The sequence below is a fragment of the Eupeodes corollae genome, chromosome 3 (genome assembly GCF_945859685.1).
Source record: "Eupeodes corollae chromosome 3, idEupCoro1.1, whole genome shotgun sequence".
Classification (NCBI taxonomy): Eukaryota; Metazoa; Arthropoda; class Insecta; order Diptera; family Syrphidae; genus Eupeodes; species Eupeodes corollae.
Window position 1 is genome coordinate 66255462 of NC_079149.1, and position 27133 is coordinate 66282594.

The following is a 27133-nucleotide window of genomic DNA, read 5'->3' on the forward strand; positions in this document are numbered from 1 at the left end:
TTTATAGTTTGGTCAATTTCCTCTTTCAACTTTCTTCCAAATAAAATATTGCCTCAGACAGATGGGCGTTAGATATTCAAGTACCCACTTTGTGAAGATTTAATGATGCAAACTTAAATGCGTATAACGAATCCATTTATCAAGATTTAACTCCTTATTTCAAAATTTGTATATGTTTTTAATTTAAAGCTAATTTTAAATGCGTTTTGAAGCACCGTTTCATCTAATGGCATCAGTGCTTAGTTATTAGTTTAAATAAAATAAAATTTTAAATTATGATTTTTGTTTTTTTCATTTTGCAGTTATTAATTCAACACTCCCACCAGATAGTCCCTCAAAATCCGAAGAGGATGTACTTTACCAAAAAGGTGCCTCGTTTAGTGCCAAATTGGCGAACGGTGTCAATGGGAGCAACCAAATACTTTCCTCGGGAGAAGATGAAACAGATGAATACGATGAATTCATCTCTGGCGCCGAAAACCTCTCGACAAGTCATCGAAAATCTAATTCATATATCGATAGCAATTCAAAAGATTACTACATATCTTCAGATAGCATTAGTTTCAACGACGATCAATTAGACTTAAACCCTGTACCTGAATTCAAAAACGTTAATTCAAATTCGAAAAACCTTACAAATTCCCTGGACAGCATGTACACCGATTCAGAGACAAACGAACTAAGTCAACGCATCCAATGGCTGCAACAGCAACAAAATCACCTGCAGCATCCTGAGCTTCATCGATTAAACGATAAACTTACGAAATCGCCATCAATGGAATCTAAAGAGAATTCTGCTCCAGCGTTGGCGGAAGCACTTGACACATCTATAACCAGCAGCAATATGTTGGAGGATGATTACTACTCAAAACTGGATATGTCTGTCTATGACGATGTCAATAACAATAAGTTAAACTTGCGACCAGTCGATGCAAACACATATCAAAACGGTTACAATCAATTGCAAGCGACATCGGTACTGCCACCGACACTAACACCCGAGCCCAATAAAGACGATAGCCTTAAAAAGGTAGAGGAACAGCAAAGGCGGGAAATGAATATGACAGTTGTTACTGAAGCATCATCTTCAACGGCAGCGAAGAAAGCGCACAGCGAAACGCCCTTGGCTCTGTTGAAGCATATCAAGCCGATTTCACGGAATCTCTCGAGAATAGCAATGTAAGTAATACTTTTTATTTTATAAAGTTGTTTAAATGTTCGTATCACATTTTTTAGTGCTTTTTCAAGTGATTTAATATTTGAGAAGGTGTAATTTGCAAATAACCTCAAAACAAAGGTTTTTAACAGAACATATCGAAGGTCAATCTTTTAGGGCCGAACTACTTTCAAGTGGAATGGAATTAATTTTTTTTTAATTTTTACTACTGCATATAGGAATTATAATTCGATCTCGAAGTTTTAATCAAACATGGCATTACGATGGTAAAGAAGTCCAATTAAGTGGGTCCTCCTATTACTTTAATCTCTGCTGGTCTGTCTGTTTTCGACCCTAGAGCCCAAACCAATAGATCGATTGAATCTAAACTTGAGAATCAAGAAAGAATTAATCAAGCAGATTCACGTTATGCGTTTTTGAATTTTTACAACTTTTTTGGAATAATAATTTTATCATATTATTTATAATTAATTTTTGTATTCCTCCAGAAGGATTCCCCCCACAGAACTGTTATTTTGTTTTTAAATTTTCTCAGTAACTCATCAGCCGATTTAAAAAAATGTTTTTTTATGGAAATAGTCTCATATTGTCTGAATAAAATTTGATGATAAAAAATGTCAACATTTTTTGTCGGATTTTTAGAATAATGTATTTTTTTTTCCAAAATTCGAAAACGCGTCAACATTCAAGGGTTAAGAAAATTGTCAGTTGAATTATTTTTAAAAACTTTTAAATTATTGACAATATTTTTCATATAAAGAAATAGTTTAGTTTGAAAATCTAGTTTTGTTAAATAGAATTTTAGTCGAAAACAACTTTTTACCCATTTTAGTAGCATTTCTTAAATTTTTACAAAATTGGATGAATAAAATTAATTTGAGAGATATCAAGAACATAATATCAATTTTAAACCAAATGTTCGTATTATTTTTTGTGGATTTTATTTTTTTTATGATAAAACGTACTGTTGGATGTTTATAAAAAAAAAATTACTGCATATCAAAACAATATTTACTGTGAAATAAAAAGTTTGAAGACAATATTTTTAATTTCTGAAAAGCTGTTAAGTCGAAAGTAAATTTTTACGTTAAGTTTTAATATTGTTTTATTTTAGGTTTTTATTTTTTGTAAGAAAACAGTCAATTAGATTTTTCTCAAAATTTTATCGAATATTGAAAACAATATTTCTTATAAGGTAAAATTAGTTTGAGGCCATAATCTCAAGTTTTTGAAAAGATACTTGGGTCGAAAATAATTTTTACCAACTTTGAGCAATATTTTTTAGGTTTTTATTTTTATAAAAAAACCTGTCAATTCGATTTTTTCAAAATTTCATCACATGTTAAAAACGTTATTTTTCGTTGCAAACAATTGTTTTGAAGATGATATCATTTTTTATTTGTAGAATTTTCGAGGTGACAAATATTTGTTTCAGTTCCTTTTTTTTTATTTAAAAAAACTGTAATTGGATTTTTTCCAAAAATATATTTGTTGGGCATAATATAAAATTTAATTCAAGTCTCTAGCATTATTGGTTCGTGAGGTATTTGGGGTTAACCAAAATTTTCAACTTTTTTTAAAGTGATTTTCCGCTGGCTCCAATAAATTCCAACCACAGCCCCATGATGCGAGATAAAGCGCTTACAAGAAGATTCCTTGAATAAACCGATTGTTTCATTGCTTAAGCGCGAACCGAAACATTAATTTGTACGATCTGCAAAACTTGTTCAGGAGTAAATTTATATATTATGAAATATAAAAAGAAATTAAAATAAACCAAGTATTGCCAGACTGAAAACCACACGACTGACAACGTCTTAAAACACCCTTTATTATATATGCACATCAATTTTCGATTCTTTGGTCAAGTTTTCTGTTTCAAAAATGTTGCTCGTGGCAATGTGTAATAGTGGTTTTCGAAAAAAGAAGTTCTAGTTACACTTTATGTTTAAATTTTTGACGTAGAAATATATATTTTTAGTTAAAGTACATTGCTGTTGCCTGGAGATATTTTTTTTAACTCTTAATATCTAAGGTCCTTGATACAAAATCAGCTAAATTCATCCGAAATCAAAAACAATTTATGTTGATGTATTTATATTACACATACCTATTTAAAAAACGCTTTTGAAATCATTTTTGAACATCTGAGTTGAGATCATAATTCTTTTACAGCCACGAAAATCATCAAAACCAATATCTATTTATATACATACTTTCTTTAATAGGATGGTTCTATGAAATAAATTTAAATAACAATACATTTACATTTTTTAAGAGAAATTTTTCATTGGAATACAAAACTGTCGATTATCCAATTAGATTCGTTAAGTCAAAAAATTACATTCAAAATACACGCGGGGAGAACCCTATCAGATTTTGTAAAGCTTGTTAAACTGATTACAAAACAGTATTTGAAAATTCCCTAACACCCCGAAAATCTGGTTTCAGGGACAAAAACATATTATTTTTCCATCCACTGCTTCGACATATAATAGCCAATTTTGATTTGTTTATTGTTTTGAAAAAAAATTAAGACATTTAGACCTTTCCAACAAGATATAAAACATGTGGTTTGGTTAAACCACTTAGACTATATAAGCTGTTATAAAACATATTTAAAATTAATATTTATTTCCTAATCAAACAATGACAATCGGTTGAAAATTGGCTAAACAAAAAATATTCCAATATACAAATACCGAAATTCGAACATTTAGGTAAGGAACAAAATTGTTTGTTAGTATTGACTTCACAATTGGATAATGTTAATGTTAACATTAACATTTTTGTTTTTAACTGAAAAAAGAATAAAGTGACATAACGGTTGAGATATCATTTAGAAATGACAACATTTTAATCCAAAGATTTTTCATATAAAAATAGAAAGCAAGTAAGAGACATTAAAGTCACTAGGCCCTGGTTCTTTACGGACTGTTGTGGCATGTTATTTTTAACTTAACTTGGAAGTTATTGTAATGGGTCCGATTTGTCAAATTGGAAATTTTGAAATTTCTCGGCGTTTCAAGGTCCCTAAGGTCGAAATAAAAAATTTCTAGAAAGATGTCTGTGTGTGCGTGTGTACGTAGGTTCGTACGTTCGCAGGTTCACGACGTTTTTTCGTCTTTAGCTCAAAAGCCAGAAGAAATATCGACTTAAAATAAATTTTGTATACAGAGAATAACGCAGAAAAATCCAGAAAGTGCTCTCAAGAAAATTGCGTTTGGTGGTTTTTTTTACCGAACCAATAATGCTAGAAACTTAAACTAAATTGTATACTATATATTATAACGTGTTTATTTTTACAAAAAAATCCAACTTTTATACATAAAAAACTGAAAAAAATTTGTCACTTCCAAAATTTTACGAATAAAAAATGATTTCATCTCCAAAACAATTTTGTGCAACGAAAAAAAACGTTTTTAAAATCAAATTGACATTTTTTTTTTATAAAAAATAAAAACCTAAAAAAAACATTATTCAAAGTTGGTAAAAATTGATCTTCGATACAAATATCTTTTCAAAACTTTGAAAACACCTTTAAACAAATATTGTTGTCAATATTCAGTAAAATTTTGCGAAAAATCGAATTGACAGTTTTTTTTACAAAAAAAGTCTCAAAGTACTCAAAGTTCGTAAAAATTGATATTAGGCTGGAATATCTTTTCAAAAATTTGAGATTATGGCTTTCAACTACTTTTAAATTAAAAAAAAAATATTGTTATCAACATTCAGTAAAATTTTGAAAAACTTCAAGTAGACATTTTTTTTACAAAAAATAAAAACCTAAAAATAAACAATACTAAAACTTGGTAAACATTTATTTTCGGCTCAAATATCTTTTCAAAAATTTAAAAATTTTGTCTGCAAACTTTTTTATTTCACAGAAAATATTGTTTTCAGTAGTTTTTTTTAATAAAAATCTAACAGTCCGTTTTTTCATAAAAAAAATAAAATTTACAAAAAATAGTAAGCAAATTTGGTAAAAACTGATATTCGGTTCTTAATATCTCTCAAATTAATTTCATTCATCTAATTTGTAAAAATTTAAGAAATGCTTCTAACATTGGTAAAAATTAGTTTTCGACTAAAAATCTATTTAACAAAGCTAGATTTTCAAACTGAACTCTTTCCTTAAATGAAAAATATTGTTGGTAATTTTAAAATTTGTAAGAATAATTCAATTAACAACTTTTTTAACCCAACACGAAAACCTACAAACTTTTAAGCAAGACAAATCGACAGACGGAATGGGAAGTTATCAGTGTGGGTCGCATCCCAGCCTCTTTTTTCTTCTCAAATACACAGACGATAAAAACACTCTTTACATTAAAGGAGCATATGCTTCTATCATTTCTCAAGAAATTCGATATTATGTGGAAAAACGTATGTCCAGCGAAAATAAATAACTTTATTCTTTAATTCTTTGAATGAAATCTCAAGTTGAATCATCTTTGATTTTACACAGAGTGCAAATTAAGTATAAATAACTTCTGGTCATCTATTGTGTGTCAATCACTTATCACTGAAGTTGATTCCACAACGGTTTTAATTAATTATTCTATTGTTTGCTGCGTTTACTGTATAGAAATTAAGTTCCAAGAAGCAGTGGCATTTCGTATTCTTCATATTTTTGTACAGACAAGTATTTATCTTTGAATTTGTATCAACGGTTTTTGTTTTTTGTTTAACGGTTGAGTTAATGAAGATCAAAAGACTTAAAGACTATAGCTTTATAATTATTGTAACGATTATATTTATATATTAATTTTTTATTTTGTTTTAGAGATGCATGTCCCTTGGATTGCGGCTTGGATGGAGTTTGTGATATCAACGACGAAGGAATACCAAGATGCTTGTGCACTTTTGGTAAAAGTGGCAACGGCTGTCTAGACGGTAAGAAAAAAAACAATATGATTTATTATCATTCGATTTTAAATACACTATACTAATAAAAATGTGATGATTATAATGTGGGCAAATTTGAGCTGTTGTGAAAGTAGGATATTAACAATATTGCCAGCACCTTAGTACTAATCTACTTTGATTTGTTGACTTTATTAAATCGTTTGTTCAATTAAAATTAAAGTTAGCTTTTAATCTGTTGTTGTTTTTAAAGTAAATTTTATTTTTATAAATCAATTTATTGGTAAAAAAACAATTTTTCGTTTTCGCAATTATAGCTAATTAAAATACTCAAAATGTTACGATTGTTAATTCGTTTTGTTATCGAAGATTATTCGTGTTAACACTGCTTTTAGTAAGCCCACACAAAAATATCTAACTGCGTAAAATCGCTAATTCACTTCTCCAAGCGCGAATTTAAGTTAGCAGGATAGCACCATAGTTGTTTTGGTAATTTTTTCTGGATGCAAAATACACCTCCTTAATAACTTGTAATATACGGCAGTTTTGTCTGTTTAAGTGCTCAAAAATTTATAAAATCGCTGAACAAAACGTTCGAAAAATTAGTGCTTGTTGTCTGCTGTTCCAATTCGAAAAAAAGTGCATTGCTTACCGACCTTGCAGCGTAATTTAAACTTGTATAGGAATTGAGATGCAATCGAATAGCTGGGATAATCAATATTTGCACTTGCAAAAGCAATACGTCTGTGTAATCACCATCGTACACAGGTCTTAGAAAATCCTAAACGCGTCCACTCTTTTTATTTTTTTCCACAATTTTAATGATTACCTGTCTTGATGGTCGATTATGACGATAATTTCACTGATTGACAATGTTTTGTTCCTGGCAATCAATTTGCACCTTTTCAATCGGTTTTTAAAGCTTTAATTCAAATTACTCAATCACCTAGATTTCTGAGAGATTACTTTGTAAATTTCAAAATAATACAAATAAAATAAATAATCAATTAGGTGACGCAACAGTCCATTCCTGGGTGCGAGTAATGCTGTCAGAGATGGAAGGGACCTACAGTTTATATGCCGAATCCGAATGACTAATTTGAGAAAGAACTTTTCATGACAGGAATTACTCTTGGAGGATTTGTCAATTCCTCGCAAGCGGCAGGGATTGAACCCAAGACCCCTTGCATGACAGTCTACGGGTACTACAAAAAAAAAAACTATAATGCAAAGCTGCTTTTGAGAGTATCTTAAATCATAAAGAAGTTCGATAAAGTGCGTGATGATAAAAATATTTATAAAGGTTGATTTTTTAAAACCTATAGGAAAGTTAAAAAAACCATACAATTTAAAAAAACGCATAAAATCTTTATTTGAATCGATAGTACGGTCCATATAATGTAATGTTTAAAGATTATTTCATGCAAATGTTGATCTTGACTGCGCCTCAAATGGTCCATCCACTTAGTCCAGTTTTGGCATATTCTATCCAACATTTCGGCCGGTATCTCACAAATAAATTATTCATTGTTGTCTTAAAATGCGTCAATTGAAGGCTTGTCTGTATAGACTAAGATTTAACATAGCCCCACAAAATATAGTCTAAAGGCGTTAAATCGGACGATCTAGGCGGCCAATTGACCGGTCCCTAACGTGAAATAAAATATTCACGAACTCGCCTTTCAATAAGTCCATTGTTGCGCGTGCTTTGTGGCGTATGGCACCGTCTTGTTGAAACCACACAAAATTTGGATATCATCTCACGGTGGAGCTCACCATTCACAGTTACGTTATGATTCGCACTAACTTTGAAGAAGTACTGTCCAATGATGCCACCAGCCCTTAAACCAACCTAACTGTGACTTTTTCTGGATGCATTGGAAGCTATTGCAATGCATCTGACTGATATTCACTCCAAAGTCTACAATTCTGATTATTTATTTCATTGAGACAAAAATGAGCTATGTCGCTGAAAACAATTCGACCAACTTTCCAGGTTCAATTTAAATAGTATGATTGATTAATATTTAAAGTGCGTGAAATTCCCTACAAGGTTCATTAAACCGGTTGACAATATTGTAAAAGAACTTTGAAAAAAAAAACATTTGTTTACATGCATTTTAAATGGGAAAACTTCAATTTTAAATTGTAAGTACTTAAAATTGATATTAAGAGCTCTGCCTTGGTGAGAATTTTTTTTCTATAAGTAAATTTATATTTTGCTTGAGCACCGAGGAAAAAAATTGTTTTTGCGGAAATGAATCACCCTATTATAGACTAAACTGAAGATTTTTGACAGTGAAACAAAACACGAAACGTGCGTCAGCTGTTTAAACCAGTGTTGTCAAAAAGATAATAGCTTAAAAATACCAAATAAATGTTAAAGAAATGCTAAAACATTTGTGTTGAAATGGTTTTCAACAGAAAAGAGTAAAACTGATTAAAATTAACATTTGTTCTTGCAATCTAAACAATCAAAACAATTTTATCATTTCTAGTTTTTGAAATGTATCTAAAAATATAAAAATAATGGTGATATTTTTAAAACTAGAGCACATATTTAAAATAAAATTTCGGATTCGATATCAGCACTAAAACATAACAAATTTTTCAAAACCATAAAAGCTTTAAATTCAAAATTTCTCAAAACTCACATAGATTCAAATAAAAGATTTATAAGTCATAACTAATGAGAATTTTTAGAAAGTAAGAAACAGAAACTGTATCTAGAAGACATAGATTTGTACTTGACAAAATCGTCATATACAATTTATGTTTTTTTTTTTTACTGATGGGATCCATTTGTTTTCTATCATCAGGTCCCCATAAAATAACTCTTAAAACAGAATTAACAAACAATTCCTTGAGGCATGTTGTTTCCATCAAATTTCATGCTGATTAAGCAGAATCCCCAATAACTCTCATTTAAAACCGACAAAGAGTTTAAATTTTCCAAGCATAATATTTATTTAGTTCCTTTTGAACTTATTTATGCATGCAAACCCAAACATCGTTGGATCCGAAATTGTGTTTGTGTGTGTGTTTCTGTTTTTGTGTTTGTGTTTATATCAAAAAACACATATTGACCCTTTTATTTTGAGGATGTTTTGAGTTTTTCTTTTTTAAGTTTCATGACAAGCAGTGATTAATACGCAAAAGGTTGCAGGATGCAGTTTTCTTTCACATCCCACTGCTGTTTCGTGACGATATAATGGTGTAATACAACACACTTGACTCAATTACGATGCCACTACAAGAGATATGCCGATGGGATAGGGTGTGGATGTGGAATGTGAAAATAATATCGCACTGTAATGAAACTTGGAGGGCTCATGCTGAGGCTCAGCTCGGGCATTGGCCATTGGTATTGGGTAACCGGTCTTCTGTCAAGAGGGACGAGAGTTAAAAGACACTGACAAATTGCTGTACGAGTATACGACACATTGATTTACGATATACAAAAAAGGACATCAATGAATTCGACATATTAATGCATTTATCCTTTCTACTCTTCGCGTCCTTACAATTATATTATGCTGTTATACACAAAAATATGCATGTATTCATGATTGCTTATGGAGATTTAAAAAAAAGGTGCGACTTCTACTTCACAAGATAAAGATAAATATAAATTTCGGTGTGCGATATGAGTGGAATAAATAATTTTTTTCTCACCACTCTTACCTGCTGCATTCGATTGTTCTTGATTGGGTAATGACATACAGTAGTGTACCTTAGAGTACATAGTATGTTGAAAAACCCAATGTCGATATTATTTTGATGTTAATTGATTGGTTTGCTAAAGTACATACATATTTTATTTGATAAAATGTAGATTTTTGCTGTGAGAACATAGTTTGTTCTTTACAACATTTACTGAAAAAGAGGTCAGTCAGATTAGCTTCCTATTCAATAAATAATATTATTTGTCCATTTTTGATTTAAGTACAAAAAAGTATAGTCACAAGTTGTTGCTTTAACGCAGAAATGTAAGAAATTGTTTCCAAACGTACACAGATTTTTATTCAAAAAATACTACATTCTTTTTTTTTGCCATTCATCAAAAACCTAAAAATGAGAAAGAATGTGGTATTAAGAATTGTCTGGTTTTTATGAACTCAATTTGGAAACTATCAGTCTGCTTATTCGTAGATTAAAGATGATACTAGAAAATATTTGGACCTTAAAGGAGTCAACAAAACTTTAATATTGTAGAAAGAATAATGTTTGGTTCTTGAATTTAAGGAAATGCAACATCTCTAAAAATTAAATAAAAACAAATTAAGATAAACAAATAAATTGGGTAGAAATTTTTGTGTGGCACTCAAAAAGTAGATTTCTTTAATTTAAGTTTTTGTATTCAACAGAAAATCAATTTTGAAATAAAAAAAATGCAGGACTATGTCGCTAGAGCTTGCTAATTTCTTCCAAAAATATTTCATATATTTTAAGATTTTAAAATGTAGCTACCTGCAACATAAGTTTTTCTTTAAAATTTAAGTGCCATTTTATTTCTTAAAAAATCTAAATTAACTCATTTATTTTTCAAATATCATTACAGCGGGTTTCTTTAAATTAATTTTTTTATCTACAATTTTTAAATTTTGTCTTAAAAATATTTTTGGTATGCAGTCATTTATTACTCGATGATATCTCTCTCCACGTCCGACTTAATGTGTTCGTTTATCTGGCTAACTATGTCATTAGTTGGAGCTAAAATTGCCCTCTCACAAAACCACTCCCGATTGCCCATATTTATATGCAGGTTTAGATAGACATTACTTTTTAATTCATCTGTGCTACAGACAATTTGACAGAATTCATGACTAAACGTAATCGAGCCGTTACAGTCTGTTGGCATACATCTTCTCCGATCTTTAGAAGAAAAGCGCCATATTGTCCTGCTTGAGAATCATTGTATAGCTGTACTCGCATATTCGTAGTCAGACAAAATTTTGTGCATGTGATTTTTACACAGATGCTTTCAAACATGCGTTTATTTCATCTGCCAGTGTACCTTTAGTAATTACCGGCAGGGTCTGTCTTAAGTCGCCAGCTAAGAGAACCACTATCCCTCCCATTATAAAATCTGTTCAGTAGTTTAGGCGTAAAAGTGATCGCTCCATCAGAATGTTTATATAAGAATGCGTCATTTTCCAGGGGTAAAAATGAGCCTATGTCCTTTTTCGGTAATCAAATTTCATGCAAATTGGTTCAGTAGTTTAGGAGTGATTGAGCAATATTTATAATATTAGTATGGATTTAAGCAGAAAATATATTACATTGATATACACTGCCCGACAACCGATTAGTGCTTTCTCTAATCTTTAAGTTAAATGCAAATAACTCGGAACGATTAATATGTATAATGCTCAATATTTTTTGTTCATTCTTCTTTTTGTACTCTTTCTCTAAAAAAAAAACTCGAGGTCTGGAAATTAACCGTTATTTTGTTTTGCTTATTCTGTCAAATGTGTCAAAAATTGATCTAGAACCTCACGTTTTTCTAATAATTTTTGCATGCAAGTAGTCGTGATTTTCTTTTTTCAGTTATTATTAGTTTATTTCGAATAGTTTTCAATTAAATTTAGTAAAAATGGGGAAAGGAAGGCAAAACCGTTAAATGAATCTGAAAGATCCAAAATGAAGGCTTGTAGTGAGTGTTGTCAATCAGGCCATCAAATTTCAAATAAATGAACCGCAGCCGCAAAGTGGAAAAAAAGAAGGGTCGGCCATCTTCTGTTTTTTTTAGCAGCTGACAAGCGAATTATTATAAGGCACGCGAACAATTTACACAACTTAAAGAACACCAAAAAACCGCTGTTAAAGCAAGCCTGTGGACTGTGCACATGCTATAACATTTAAAACGCCTTCAATAAAAAAAAACATGTATTTACCAACTTCGAAAGACGCAACGCCTCGATTTTTGCATAGCGCATATGTTCTGAACGAAGAAGTGGCAGCTTTTTGTCTTTTCAGACGAGAAAAAAATTAATTGGAGGCTCCCGATAGTTATGCTTATTACTTTCATGATCTTCGAAAGGAAGAACATACTTAAGATCGACTGCACAGCTGTGCTGGTGGTGTCATGGTATTGCATTGTATTGCAATTTCTTACTCGTCGTATGAATGCCACAGCACACAATGGTGTACTAAGAACGGCGGCGTTCCCTCCAATCAAGGATATTTTTGGGCCCTTAGAATGGAAGTTCAAACACCTTTAAGGTAGTAAAGTATTGGATTGAGCTCCAAAAAGTACCCTTACTGATATAGCCGCCATACTCGCCCGACCTTAACATAATAGAAAATGATTGGGGTGGCTATAGCACGCAAGGTATACGAGTCTGGAAGGCAATATCCAACTGAAGCGGAACTCATTGAAGGAGTAAAAAGTGTCTGGCAGACTATTTCACTGGATATATAAAGAAATTATATGATTCTTTACCCAACAGGATGTACGAGGTCATAGTTATCCGTGGTTGTACAACACATTATTAATTTAAGTTGTTACATTTTAATATAAGTTGCATGGAATTAAAATTTAAAAAAAAAATGGAATTATTCTCGGCACATTTTCTTTTGTTCTTTGTCATTGGGGGGGTTCTAATCAAATGTCCGGGAAAAATGATTTTTCTTATTAAATTCTTTAAAATTCTGTTAAAATGCTATTTATTGAAATCGTACCGAAAATATCTTTTCTTTTCGAGGATAATGTTACAAAACTTTCATGGGCAAAAAGTTAATTTTAAATGTTTTATTTGATTGGCTGATATTAAGCTTCAAAGAAAGGAAGCAAAGGGGCGCTAATCGGTTGTCGGGCAGTGTATATTTTACGTTTCGCAGAGTTATGGTTAATAACTACTTCATACAAATAGTTGTAACTAATGAGAGGCGGTGCAGCTCAAGATAGAACCAAGCCTTACAATAAATTCAAGGAATAAATAAATGAATAAAGAAAAAAATAAATAAGTAATTAGATAAATAAATAAATACATAATAAATAAATAAATAAGAATAAATAATAATTTAACAAATATTTGAAATCACCGAAACATAGAGTGAAACAAAATATCTAATATTTTAACAAAAAAAAATAAAAAAAAACAAAAAATAATAAATTTAACAAATTTTTTAAATCATCAAAATAGTTTCATGCATAAATAATTAATTAAATAACAAGTACGAAATAAGTAATTTTTTTTTTAATTCAATAACTAGCATGCTGTGTTATATCTCTCATATAGCCTTAAATGTCTTAACGATATAAAGTCTAAAGTACAAACTGGGTTGAGTTCTTCTGTGAAAAAATATCTCGAAAATTGAACACCAATTTTAAGACTTGATTTTGAATTACTTGTAACCTATGAACGTCTCTTAAAGCACATATGCCCACGCTGGAAAACTGTAAAATATTATTTCTTGAAATACAACTTTGTATATGAACAACTTATTTTTCATGCCCAATTTCGATATTACCTTCATAATATATAATTTTATACTAAAAAGAACTACATTCTTGTTAATTGGTGTGAATTTTGGTGACATATATCTCATTTGTTCAGCTCTTTTATTTCATAATTTCAATCATGGTCCAATTCCACTGCTCCAGAACTCTATCAGTATAGAAAAAACACAGATTTCGGAAAAGTCCCTTTCCATCCCTTTGAATTTTTAAATTTTTGCAACAATTTTAATGCTTTGAAAAACTAATTAATCTACGTTGTCGGCCATTACAAACGATAAAACTTTACTCCCCGAAAAAAAAAACAATTTAATCACAATGTTTACTGCCCTAAAAACTCTCATCGCCCGCCACCGCAACATGAAGAATTGGTATTGTTGCGATAAAAAAGGATTGTTGTCTGTGTCATTTTCCGCCATTGCAATATGAAAGCATTTATATAATTGTGAAGAGTGCAATAAACTTTATGCGCTCGAAAACGTGCTTGAACACAATGTTTTTGTATGAGCTACAAATGCTGACGTTTAACAAGATTGCCGATAGCCATAGCAATTTTGTTTTCATTTTTTGCCTCGAATCAAATTTCAAATGTATCTACATTATAATGTTTACCAGATTGAATACTTAATTTAATTGCATAACACCCTCTCGACACAAATACCACATGGGACCCTTCTTAACGTCCATCACATTGCCACCTTAATTGGATTATCTATACAATTTATTATACTATTTACTTATCTCTCTATCCACAGATACTAAGGTTCGCATTCCTAGATTTTCCAAAAAGTCCTGGTTGGCCTTTCCAGCCTTACGTGGAGCATACAAACATGTTCAGGTGAGTCTACCCACATCTTTCATCTGTTTGTGAAAAGGTGTGAAAGAATGTACCTGCACACATATTACATATGTACTATGTACCCATATTGATTTTTTTTTATTTCGCTGCAAAACAATCCAGATAAGAGTTGAATTTCGACCGGAATCCGTCGAAGGCATTATCCTTTTAACTGGTGAAAGGGACGACTTGACTGGAGATTTTATGGCCTTACTTATACATCAAGGATTCATTGAATTCTGGTAAGTATGTAGATTAAAAAATCTAAAGTTGATAATAATTCTTATGCGATTTTAATGTCAGAAGACACCATTAAATCCGGCGTTATTCCACATTCTACAAATTCGGCCTCATAAAGTCGGAAAATGAGTATTTATTGATTTTTACTTTTTTTATTTACATTTCCTCGAACGCGAGTGAAAAGCAGAACAAAAAGGCACTCATTCTCATACCATATCCCGGGGCATTATTCGAATAAACGAAACACAGAGTGGCACAGAAATTTACGAGAGTAGTAAGGCACACACCAACCCCAATCCCTAGGTTCAATAAAGTCGTTGCATAATCATATTGCTGCCTTCAATTCGATACGGGTACGGCTACGGATATATTTCAACATACGCACACAATGCATAATGTAGAAGGAATAAAGCCTATCTGTGGATATATGTTTGCAAGCATTTCACCGAACCCTGAAAAAGGACAGAATAAGAGCCATGACATGAGGTTCCATCTAAATATGTCGTGATAAAGTGCTGAGGCAGCACTTTAAAATACCGAACTCAGAACCTGTTGAAGTTTTTTTTGTTTGAAATTTTGAACTCTTGTTGACAACAAAATTCCCAATGCAAAGATATTTACGAACAAATTAGAACTTATACATATAAATAAATATGGAAATACGTCTTACAATCTGTTTTACGAAATAAATCGATAGGGTATCCAAAGGCTACTTAGTAGTTTCTTAATAGTTTACTGATATTAGTTTAAAATGGCTGTAATCTTATTTTTAAAGTATTAAGAATACAAGGCGATGTAAATTTTATGGTTACGACCACTTATGATTCAAAAAGGCAAATGGTTGCAAAACCGTTGTCAATCGTCACCGAAAGTATAGTTATTATTTTTTTAAACCACAACAGAAATCTGAACCACATCCGCTTGAAAGACTTCAAAATTGCCGCCTTTCCCTCAAGTGATGTTACTCAAAAAGTAAATTTTGGTGATTTCAGAATTAAGATAGCCGATTCTATTTAAATTAAATTTCAAACAAATTGTCGTAAGGCCATAAATTTACTTACACATAGTCCAAAAAGTCTCTCTACAGCAGCTTTATTTTTGTTGAATCTGAGATAAGTATATACATAACAATATGTATATTAAAAATAAGAATTTTGAAAATCACATGTGCCCTTTATATTAAGACACATACATTTTATATTAAAATTATTAATTTAATTTTAAAACTATTAATTTATAGTGATCAAAGGAAATATTATGGCGGGCAGCGCTGGGTTTGGTTCAGTTGAAATAAAAATATCTTTTGGTTTTCGTACAGTTTGAATAAACTTTGTTTTTGGAATAAACTATTGAACCAATCTTAGTGGGCTTGCACTATTCATATTAATAATGTAAAAGCTACATCAAATTATTTTTAAAATTTGGTAAAAAGTTGAAGGTGATGGAAATTTAATTTTTTGCAATGTTACTACTTTGGTTTTTACATTTACACCTAGCACTTTAAAAAAAAAAAACACTAAACTACTGCTCTTGGGAGACTTTTTAGACGATACGCGTGTAAAGTGTGTTTTTTTTAGACGTGCTGTTTTCAAGAAGAAATAGAACGCATATAATTTAATGATATGGCCCAGAATTAAGCTTTGTTATAAAGATAATGGTTCACTGTTATGTATGTTTTAAAAATAATTTCGGGCAAGTAGCTGGCTCGAATATATTCAAGCCCAATATTTGACCACTTTTTTCAGGAATTGAAAGTAAAACCGTATGTCAACAATAGCGTGCCTCTTCCAAGCGAAAAAAAATAGTCCAGCGGTAATAAATAGCACGTCACAGGTTGACCGAATATTGGTCGAGTTAACAGAACCATTATTTTGTAAATAAATTTGAAAAATTTACAAACATTTTTCAGGAGTAAGTCTATTTGTTATAAAATGACAAACCAAATTGAGCATAAACCTAGTGACAGCTGTAAAAACGACCAATTGTAAGAAAAGTATTGCCATATTGAAAACCATACGTCTAGAAAAAAACACCAGTTGTATACAAAAATTGCCTTGAAAATGTATAAAAATAAGCAGGGTGTCCCATAATAATGATCCAAAATAAATATTTGTTGAAAGGTCACGTCACTTAACTTTTCTGTATTTATCACGCACCATAACGATTTTGGAGCAGAAGATGTTTTAATGATATTTAAAAAAAACACCCACTTTAAATTCGCCTTTTCAATTTAAAAATAACCTAAGGATGGAGAAAGTGTTTTTTTAGTAAAGAATAAATGAATACTTTATAAATTAAGTGAAACCGAATTCTTCACTTCAATCTTTATTCTTACAAAAATATAATCATCTTTACTGGGAGGTCCGGTACGGATTCGGGGATTAGTTTTTTCAGAAGGTATCGGCTGCACGGTTTTTGCAAAAACTCGGTTTAAAACCGAGGAAAAGTGTTATTTCCACCTTCTGACTTGCTCATCCACCGAACTTATTAGGTGTTGCTTTGAGCTGTGTGTACCGGTCAGCTCTTTGGTTATTCTATAAACGGTCCTGTTGTCGCACCTGTTTGCAGCATCTTCTGCTTCTTTCGCCAATGCCATGATGTGGTTACGCTTGTCGCGGCGCACACTGCGGTGAAGCTCTATCTTTTTCATGTGATACGAGCACTCCAGCTTGATTTGTTCTTCCTCTTGTGCAGCAGTTATTCGAGCCCTTAACTGTTTGCGTTCGTTGATCCTTGTCCAAGATTCTTCTGAAAGCCAAGTGTTGTTACTTTCTTCTTTCCGACGGACTATTCTGTCAACACCTGAAATGAAAACATTTTTCACAGCATTCCAATGGTGTTCGATGGTATCATGTACTGTGCTGCTCATTGTTCTCATTCCGTGAGACAGGTGGTCCCTAAATTGTTGACGGGTCGTGGGAATCTTTAGTCTGGCGACGTTGTATTTGGAAGCTCGTGTTATTCCTTTGGATCTCCGAACTGTAGCTGTACGCAATATTAGGGTAGCTATCATTAAGTGGTGGTCACGGGCAAGTAACCGCCTCTTCTGTTTTGTACATCCACGAGACTGCTTCTAAAGCGTCGACTAATCGAGAAGTGGTCAATTCGGTTGGTAGTCCGTCGACACCCAGCTAATTTTTTTTTTTTTTTTTTTTTTTTTTTTTTTTTTTATATCCGATGGAAATCTTCAAAAGACACTCGGTAAGAATCGGTACCGAGTAGTGTGGGACTCTTACCGCACTAAAACCACCGGTGAATCAGGACCAATCTATGAAAGATCGACAAATGATTTTTATTTCTTAATTTTTAAAATCGCATTGGGGGAAGTTTAAGGTTATAACACTTTCCCGTAGCTTTTAGCCCATCAGCTCATGAGGCTTGGTTCTTCTTAATCTCCGAACATTGTCTCGTACATTTAATACGGTCTCCATTTCAGAGTTAGTATGACTTTGCAGCCGCTTATTGTGTGATACAGCGTGTTTCTTAACCACTTCTGTAACCATTTCAATTTGAAGGTCACGATGTAGATCGCTATTTCTTATATACCAAGGGGCATTTATTATTCCACGAAGGACCTTGCTTTGGAATTTTTGGATGGGTTCAGCATTTGTTTTCTTTGTACAGCCCCATAGTTGGATGCCATATGTCCAAACGGGTTTCAATACTTGCTTATATAACATTAGTTTGTTCTGGATAGATAGGTCAGAGTTCTTTCCTATTAACCAGTACATTTTTCTGTACTTCAAGTTTAGTTCTTCTCTTTTCTTTTTGATGTGTTCTTTCCATTTAAGCTTTGCATCCAAATTCATTCCAAGGTATTTGGCGGTATTGGAGTAAGGTACTTCTGTACTGTTTATAAAAATTGGAACATTGTTTATGTTTTTGTTTGTAAAGTTTATATGCGTCGATTTTGTTTCGTTTAATTTGATACGCCATTTGTGCGTCCAATCACTAACTTTATCGACTGCATTTTGCAATTTTTGTGTAGCCTTCGTAACGGATTTATCTGGCACCAATATTGCAGTATCATCAGCAAAGGTGGCCATGATAGCGTTGATGTCCACTGGAATATCCCTTGTATATAACAGATACAGGGTTGGTCCTAGGACACTTCCTTGTGGTACACCGGCTTCAATTTTCTTAAGTTCCGAGTAATTTTGGTCGTACCGTACTCTAAAGAGTCGGTTCGTAATATAGGATTTCAGTATTTCGTAGTACTGCCTGGGGAAGTCCCTATGCAGTTTGTACTCAAGTCCCAAGTGCCAAACCTTGTCAAAAGCTTGAGCAACATCTAAGAATACAGACGAGCATACTTGTTTTTCTTCAAGTGCCTTTTCCACAACATCCGTAATTCGATGCACTTGGTCTATCGTGGAATGTTTATTTCTAAATCCAAACTGATGGCTCGGAATTAGTCTTCTTTCTTCAATTATTTTGTTAAGCCTTTTAAGTAGCAGTTTTTCAAAAACTTTTGCCATGATTGGTATAAGCGATATTGGTCTGTAAGATGTAACTTCTGTTGGTGGCTTACCTTGTTTAGGTATAACAATGACTTCCGCAATTTTCCAATGATGTGGCACATATCTTAGTTTAAGGCATGCGTTTATTATAAATTGGAGTTTCTTGAAGGCTATAAGAGGCATTTCTTTCAGAACCTGAGCAGTTATAAGATCGTACCCTGGTGATTTTTTGTTTGACAGCTTATGTTGACACATGCTTCTTACTTCTTTGAGCGTGACAAAAGGTATTTCACATTCGTCGTTTCTGTCAACAAACTGTAAGGGATCTGTAGCTGTGCTTGCTGGGAATGGCTTGAAAACATTCGCGAGATGTTCAGCAAAGAGATCAGCCTTTTGTTTCGGGTTTCCGATCCATTTACCATCTTGAGATTTTATCGGCGGGTTTTGTGTCTGAGGTCTTTTTAGACGCTTAGTTGCTTTCCATAAGGAGTATTCTGTAGAAGCATCCGTCGTCAGACTTTTCAGGAATCTACTTAGTGAATCATTTTTAAACTCACAGATTCTTTTTTTTAATTCGTTGTTAAGACGGTTAAAAACTACCTTATCATCTGGGAATCTCGTGGATTGCCATTTTCTTCTAGCTCTTCTTTTTTCCAATATCAACTCCTTTATTTCGATAGGATATTTTATTTCTTTTTCTCTCGCATTCGAAATAGTTGGAGTACTTTCTTCTGCAGCCTGCTGCACATCAGCAATAAATTGTTCTACTTCATGATCAATTTGTTCAATTGTTTGCATAGGGGATCTTAGGTTTATAAAATTTTCAAGTTTGTCTCTGAATTCGTTCCAGTTTGTTCTGTTATTCACGAGCTTGGGATTACTTTTTTCTATTATTTCTGTTTCGCTCAGTGATAAAATTACTGGAGTATGATCTGATGATAAATCATAATTACCTTCGACACTTATATGATTTCGTTTAATACCTTTAACTACGAAAAAGTCTATAAGGTCTGGTATTTTGTTAGTATCAGATGGCCAATATGTTGGCGAACCAGAAGAATAAAATTCGCAGTTGTATTTTCGGCCTGCTTGGTATAGCCGTTTACCTTTTGTTGTTATGAGCCTAGATCCCCATTGGGTGTGTTTAGCATTGAAGTCGCCACCAACAAGGAAGTTATGTCCTAACAAATGTAGGAGTTCTGCATAGTCTTCTTCAGTTGGAGAGCGCCTCGGAGGGCAGTATATAGCTGCTATTTTGAATTCTTTCTTTTTTATACCAATACTAATTGTTGTTACTTGCATGTTTTCTTTAGTAAACTTTGGTTCTTCAAAGTGTGTTAAGCACTTTTTTATAAGTATTGCTGATCCTCCCCTAGCTTTGTCAGCTGGGTGCGGAGCGTGATAACATGTATAGTTTGGTAATTTATTATCAAGATTTTGTTCAATAGCGAGGTGGGTTTCGGACACCAAACAAATGTCTATATGCTCTATGTCTAAAAAGATGTTTAGTTCTGATACATGCTGTAAGAGACCGTTTGCATTCCATGTTGCGATTTTGAGTGTTCTGTCCATCATTGTTTTTTAAGAGCGACTTCTTCGCTTAGCTGTTTTATGTTTAAATCTTGTTGGTCAATCCTTTTCAGGATGAGTTCCAGCATTTCTTTTATAGAAGTTTCCTCATTCTTCCGCACATTTTTTACAATCTGGGAATAGGATTTATTTTCATCACTTTTGCTTAGTGCAATTGCTTTTCCCGGTTGATTTTTAGTAATGTTATCGACCGTTACTTTTTTGCTTTCAACTACTGGTTTTGTGTTGGTTGAGTTTCTAAACTTGTTCCCAGTTTTGTTTTTTCTTTTTGTGTCTTGGAACTTTTTTGCTACTGGACATCCTCTGTAACTTGCAGGATGATTGCCTTGACAATTAACACATTTCGCTTTCTGTTCTCTGCCCATGGGACAGTTTTTGGTTGCATGTCTGCCTTCACATTTAACACAAGCGAACTCGCGATTGCAGTATTTTTGTGTATGCCCAAAGGCTTGACAGCGCTTACATTGTGGAACACTTTTCGACTTTCGCAGTGGTTCAATTTTGACAACTATGCCCATAATTGATTTAATACTGTAAATCTTATCGAGACTTTCTTTATTTTCAAACGTGAGCATAAATAAAGGTAGAGATCTCTTTTTTGTCGTTGATGCCCCAGTGGAGTCTTTTACTATCTCATTTTTAATAAGGTTATTGGCATCGAGAGCTTGAAAGCCTTTTTGTATAAGGTCTTCGACAATTTCTTTGGCAACACATGAAGAGTGAAGGCCTCTTGCTACTACTTTTATCGATCTTGTAGCTTTATTTTCGTACGAGTGCCACTGAATTTTCTTTTTGTTCAATTCTTCAGTGACAGATCTATACGCATCGGCGTCTTCAACAATGACTTTCCAATTGTCTTTATTGTATGATGTATATTTACATGCCTTATTCGTGCATTTTTCTACTATGCTCTTTAGCTCGCCAAACATTGCCAATCCGGAGATCATAATTGGGGGTGGGGCAGTTTGCCTGGTACCTTTAACGTGAGACTTATTTTGGGGTAAATCTCTTATTTCTTTATTGGATGCTCTCATTTTTGTAGCAGTATCTGATTTTGAACCTGTTTGCTGACATTTTATAACAGCCTCTGGGCTACTCTCTGCTTTTCGTTTCTTTGACTTACGTTTATTTCCTTTTCCTTCAGTTTCAAGGAGGAGCTCTTCCTCATCAGTATGAAACTCATTAGCAGTTTTTTGTGGGCTTTTCACTACTGGTGACTTTTGACTTGATATATTGTCTTTCACGGACTTTTTATCGAGCAAGCTGACTTTTTCTTCGAGTCTCTTCACTTGTTGCTGAAGACTTTCAACAAGGGCTTCAAGTTGTTTTCTGGCTAAGATTTCTATTTGCCATTTATCGAAATAATTTTCGGATTCAACTTGGTGGATCTCGTTGTTTTTTGTGAAACACTGCTGATCTTTTGTTTCGATCTTTTCATGGATGGTTCCTTTTTCGTTAATGACTTCTATGTCATTTGATTTTTGCGTTGGGGGTTTCGATGGAGTAACCCTTGGTGATATTTTAGGTGGAGTTCTTAGTGTTTTTGAACTCCGTCTATTTCCTAGAAGCAATAATTGGTCCTCCCCAGAATCCATAGGACCGATCTCCGAAGAGAGTGGATTTACCAGTTTATCTGGATTGCCACCTGGGGTATTATATCTATTTGTTTTACTCATTGCCATATTTGTTTTTATTTTTGTAACTTTTGTTTAGTTCCATAAATAGCTCAGTTACCTCTTCTATTTAGGTTTCTTGCAGAACTGGTTCTTCAGAGCGATTATCTTATCTTTTGCTCCTAATTCCTGAGAAGGTAGCTCAGGTGTCTCAGCTCTTGGGTTCAATAGATCCAACGCTCGTCGTTAGTTCACCTTACGGTTATCCAGCGGGCACCACTTGGAGGTGACGATGCGATTTTGCTCCGCCTTAATTTTATTACAGAGTTTGTGCTCAAACATAGTGCAACCAATTACAAGGCTATTGGCGTTGCAGAGTCAGTAGATTATGAACCTCTCACCATTATCATTGTAATTGCAGACTCCGTGAGCACCCATCACATGCCTTACTGCCAACCTTAGCATTGAGGTCTCCCATAGGCGTTGTAGGCGCATCCTATAATTGGCTATAGGATGCGCCTTTTTTCGCATTTTTTCTCTTTATCAGATGCGAGCTCCGTCGGTGTGTAACACTGTATAATAGTGACGTATCGTACTCTACTCTGAAACCTAGCTTCGATAAGCCTTTCCCCAAGGGGCTTCCATGAAATAAGGCACCTGGTTGCCGTTTTTGTAAGGAATAACCCTACTATCCAACTTCTCGAGCGTTTTCGGGATCATGACCAGAGTAGAGCAGTACAGTGTTACGTGTCGGTGACTTGTATTTGCGCGATTCCAACCATTGTACTTCGCTTAACCCTAAGATATCTATCATGTACCACATAAATTCTCTCTCTAATTGGAGGAATGTGGCATTGTGCGGACCTTCACTTCCTTCGTCCAGAAGCGTCCTCACATTCCAGAAACCAATCTTTGTCCGGGTATAATTGCCAAAAGTCGTCAACGAGTTATCATTAATTATCCGAGGCGTTATTTCGGTTTCTGTAGCGGGATGATGTTCAGTTAAGAAGAGTGCTAATATCCATAATTTATCCTGAAGAGTCAGGACACTTCGCCCTTGCAAAATTTTGCTAACATATGTAAATTGGGATACACAAATCATTGCCGGGGGGCCACCACGAGGAGATAAAGCAAGAACTTCTACATGGCAAGAAAGTTGCATTGCTGGCCTAAATCAAGTTTTAGGAAATCACGAACTACCCGATCTGCCATGCCTCAGGCATCCCATATTTATATCGGAAGTCCGTGATTCCCGGAGTACAAATTTGTAAGTGAAAACGGTTCTAATATTAAATGGAAGATTTTATAACTTAAAATATGTTCAATTAAATTAAGAAAATAATATTAGAAAAAACCGTCTTGAAATTTGTGTTGACACAAATTTGCTGATTGAAATCCATCGAAAAACTTTTACGGGCAGAAATCTGTCATTGGAATTGCGTGAAACTAAAACTCGAATCAGTGGAACGATTTATTTCACTTTTGAATACAAAAGTATCAGCTGTTCCGGAAAATAGAAAAATATATTTTTAGAGAAAAACAAACGCGCAATAGCACTTTTTTTCATCAAAAAAAAAATTCTGTGGGTGATTTCCGATCCATCAGTATATAATTTACTTTGAAACACCGTCAAATATCGATTCAAACATTTTTCCGGATCGATTTCAATGAGAGATGAATTATATAACCAAGTCGTGTCTATAACTATAAAAGTGATTTTGTGAATAAATATTTGTATTTAGTTTTACTATTAGTCTTAAAACCGTTGATTTAGACTTACAACAAAATGTTGTAGAACTGATTTTAGTATTTGAAAAAAAAACAGAGTTTAAGGGTCACCACCGGTTTAAAATTTATTAAAATGGTTCGTTATTATTTAATAAAAAGACATAACAAAATATCAACAAAGTCATCTTTAGTTAACATAACCTACATCTACAAGTTATTTTAATATAATCCATATAATCGTTACTTTCTTCAAATTTAAGGTTTGACTGTGGTTCTGGTGTTGGCAGCGTTCGTTCCGTAGAAATGGTTCAACTTAATCAATGGAATTCGGTCACAATATACAGACACCGATGGGATGCTTGGTTGTTATTAAACCATGGCTCACGTGTACAAGGACGATCAAAGGTAATTTAAATAAAATTAAATTACCCTTATTCTGTCTACATCTATGCACACTTAATTTATTTCATAATATACACCTTTATTAAACATACACGTATATCTATCCAAATAATAAAAAAGAAAACTTGTAAAACTATGGAGGGAAGGTGCTCTTGATAAAAACAATTTTGAAAATGTTTAGTTATTATTTTCTTACTTATTTACTCGTACTATATGTAATTGATAGCTTTAACATAAATAATTGGTTTATAAAACAAACAAACTGTGTGAATAGAAAGCTGCTAATAGCAACGCCACACGTATCAGACATTGCCAACACATGAAAGGTAATAAAAATCAATACTTTATATATTTAAGCCTTTGTAGATGTATTTAATGCTACTTAGTACTTACTTTACTATCTGAATTATTAAAGGGACACCTTGGGGTAATTGAGTGGATAAACTACACTGACTCTATATTGTGTAATGTTTATTCCATTTGAATAACTGTGGTGTTGCATAGTAACGATAAGTTTGACATCAGAAATATATTTAAGTTCCCTAATAGACATTTTGATTTTCAAGGAAAAATGTATCTTTTTCAAAACTTTATTTTCTGTATTTAACCTTTAACCACCCACAGTTTTAATAATTAATATTTAAGTTGTACCTTTGAGTTCAATATGTACATACAGTATGTTGTATAGGCTCAGAATATCTAAATGATATCATTAAGGGTATTTCAACAGAAGTTATTCTGTCATTTCATATAAAGATAATGTGATAAGTTTGATTTCTTAACATTTAATTTTTTTCGGACGAAATAAAAAAAAAACTGCGTGTTATAATTATGTACTTTGTTTATATAAACAAGAAAAATGTGTATAAGCCCCAGTAAACAGAGAATAACTTTGGTTGAATATAAATTAAAGTTCTTTCTACAAAGGTATGAACGTATTGTGAGGCCATACTTTGGTGTTCGTTATATTTTTTTATCAGATGGTATAAAATATGGTATGGCTATAAAATCGATAGCAATTTCGTATTATCTCACCGCCTTTATACGAATATATATGAAAATATAAATTGCATGTTTAAAAAAAGAATTTTCAGCTTTTTTTCACTTGGTAATTACTGATGGTGAAATAGCAAAGCCAATTAAAATTGTTTGTCGTTAAATCAAGCAGACGCAATGAACACTATGTTTCCTTTCCTTAAAACAACTTGCAGCGTATTGCTTTATGCAATCATCTATAGTTATATCTTCTTCTTGTTTTATGCTAGTTAATTGGGATTTAATTCCAGCATTTTTCATAAACTATATTCCACGAAAATTTTAACTCTTATTTAAAATCAAAATGTTCATCATAATTCATAACGTGTTAAGTTATAGTTAAATATTTTACGGGACAATCGAAATATTCGCGTTATTGCTTTGATTTATTGTCAAAATGGTAACAACGGTTAAAAAACAAAGATTTGATGTAACAAATCGTAGTTTTAAAATATAATTTTATGTTATTTCAAAGTTATTTGAAACGAAACTAAAATGATTTGTTTGTCAGTATAAAATCAGTTTATAAATCTATCTACAAAATATTTAAAACCAAATTATTTTTTGTGGTTTTGTAAAGAAGATAAAATTGTATTTTATTGACTAAGGGTTTATAATAAAACACTAATTATTTAACTTATCAATAAGTACAACACATGTCAAACAAACGCAACAAACAATAAGCGGCTGGGATGTGATTAATACTGATAACTGCATATTAATGCCCTTTGAAATATTAATCTTTTTTGCAATAAGCCTAAAATTAATTGAAGTTAAAGCTGTATTTGGAGGTTGATTTAATTTATATGTATACAAATATCCAATATATTTTTCTTGCCAAAAATAATATTTATAAGATCAAATTAGTCAATATGGTCATTTGTTCTCAAGATTTTCCAGTAGTAGTGATATAGTAGCAGTAGTGGTTTTTCTTGGTTTCTTCTTTATTTTTGAAAGAAAAAACTGTCAATTCAGTTTTTTAAAAACTATGACAGACACCAAAAACGTTTTTTAATCTTTGTATACAATTGTTCCAGAGTTAACTTATTATTTGATTCTAGAGAATTGATTGACGAAAAAAGATTTCTGAACGTATTTTCACTTTAAAGAACAGACATTTTTCTTGGATCTATTGATATACATATATGTAGGTCATTGAAATGTCAAAATGTTTATTGTATAATGATTTGACGCATTGTAAAAAAAACAATATTTTACAATCCCAATAATAAGATTTTGCTGCTGCAGAAAATTATCAGGCATTTTGTATCATTGAATTTCCGAAATGTGTTATTTATTAATATATGTACCTTAAGGCTTAAAACTAACTGATTTGATCTTATAAATTAAATTATTACAATATAATATTAAAACAATAAGATTAAATTGGCCTTAAAACATGTCCATAGATTGACAAACTTCATTGAATTACCTTTTACATCTTGAAAAGGTCTTATTTATTATAACTTTTCGAAATCTTCCCATTCCCATTAGATAAGATGAGAACCAATCAAGAAGAGTAGAATTGAATCCATACAGTTTGAATTTGTTATCCGTTACCTTAAAGCTAGTATCGATTGACCAAATTTATACGTGACCAAAAAATACTGCAATGCCCCAAATGCAGTACAAATTTTAGGCCATTTGAAAAAAACATGAGAAATTCTTCCGCTTCCTCGGTCGCGGTTCGGTTTGTTAGCTCTTTAAAGAAAGCTAATCTCT

The 27133-nt window shown here is 32.4% G+C and overlaps 1 protein-coding gene across 4 annotated transcripts in view; it reads left to right on the plus strand.

Annotated features, from left to right (window-relative positions):
* LOC129952956 (uncharacterized) overlaps positions 1–27133 on the plus strand; it is a 107056-nt gene that overhangs the window by 42704 nt on the left and 37219 nt on the right. For all 4 annotated transcript variants that reach the window (XM_056065940.1, XM_056065939.1, XM_056065941.1 and 1 more), the window contains 5 exons: positions 303–1179; positions 5964–6073; positions 14261–14343; positions 14467–14585; positions 24235–24379. In XM_056065940.1, coding sequence (XP_055921915.1) covers positions 303–1179; positions 5964–6073; positions 14261–14343; positions 14467–14585; positions 24235–24379 — 1334 coding nt within the window. The remainder of the gene's footprint in view (positions 1–302; positions 1180–5963; positions 6074–14260; positions 14344–14466; positions 14586–24234; positions 24380–27133) is intronic.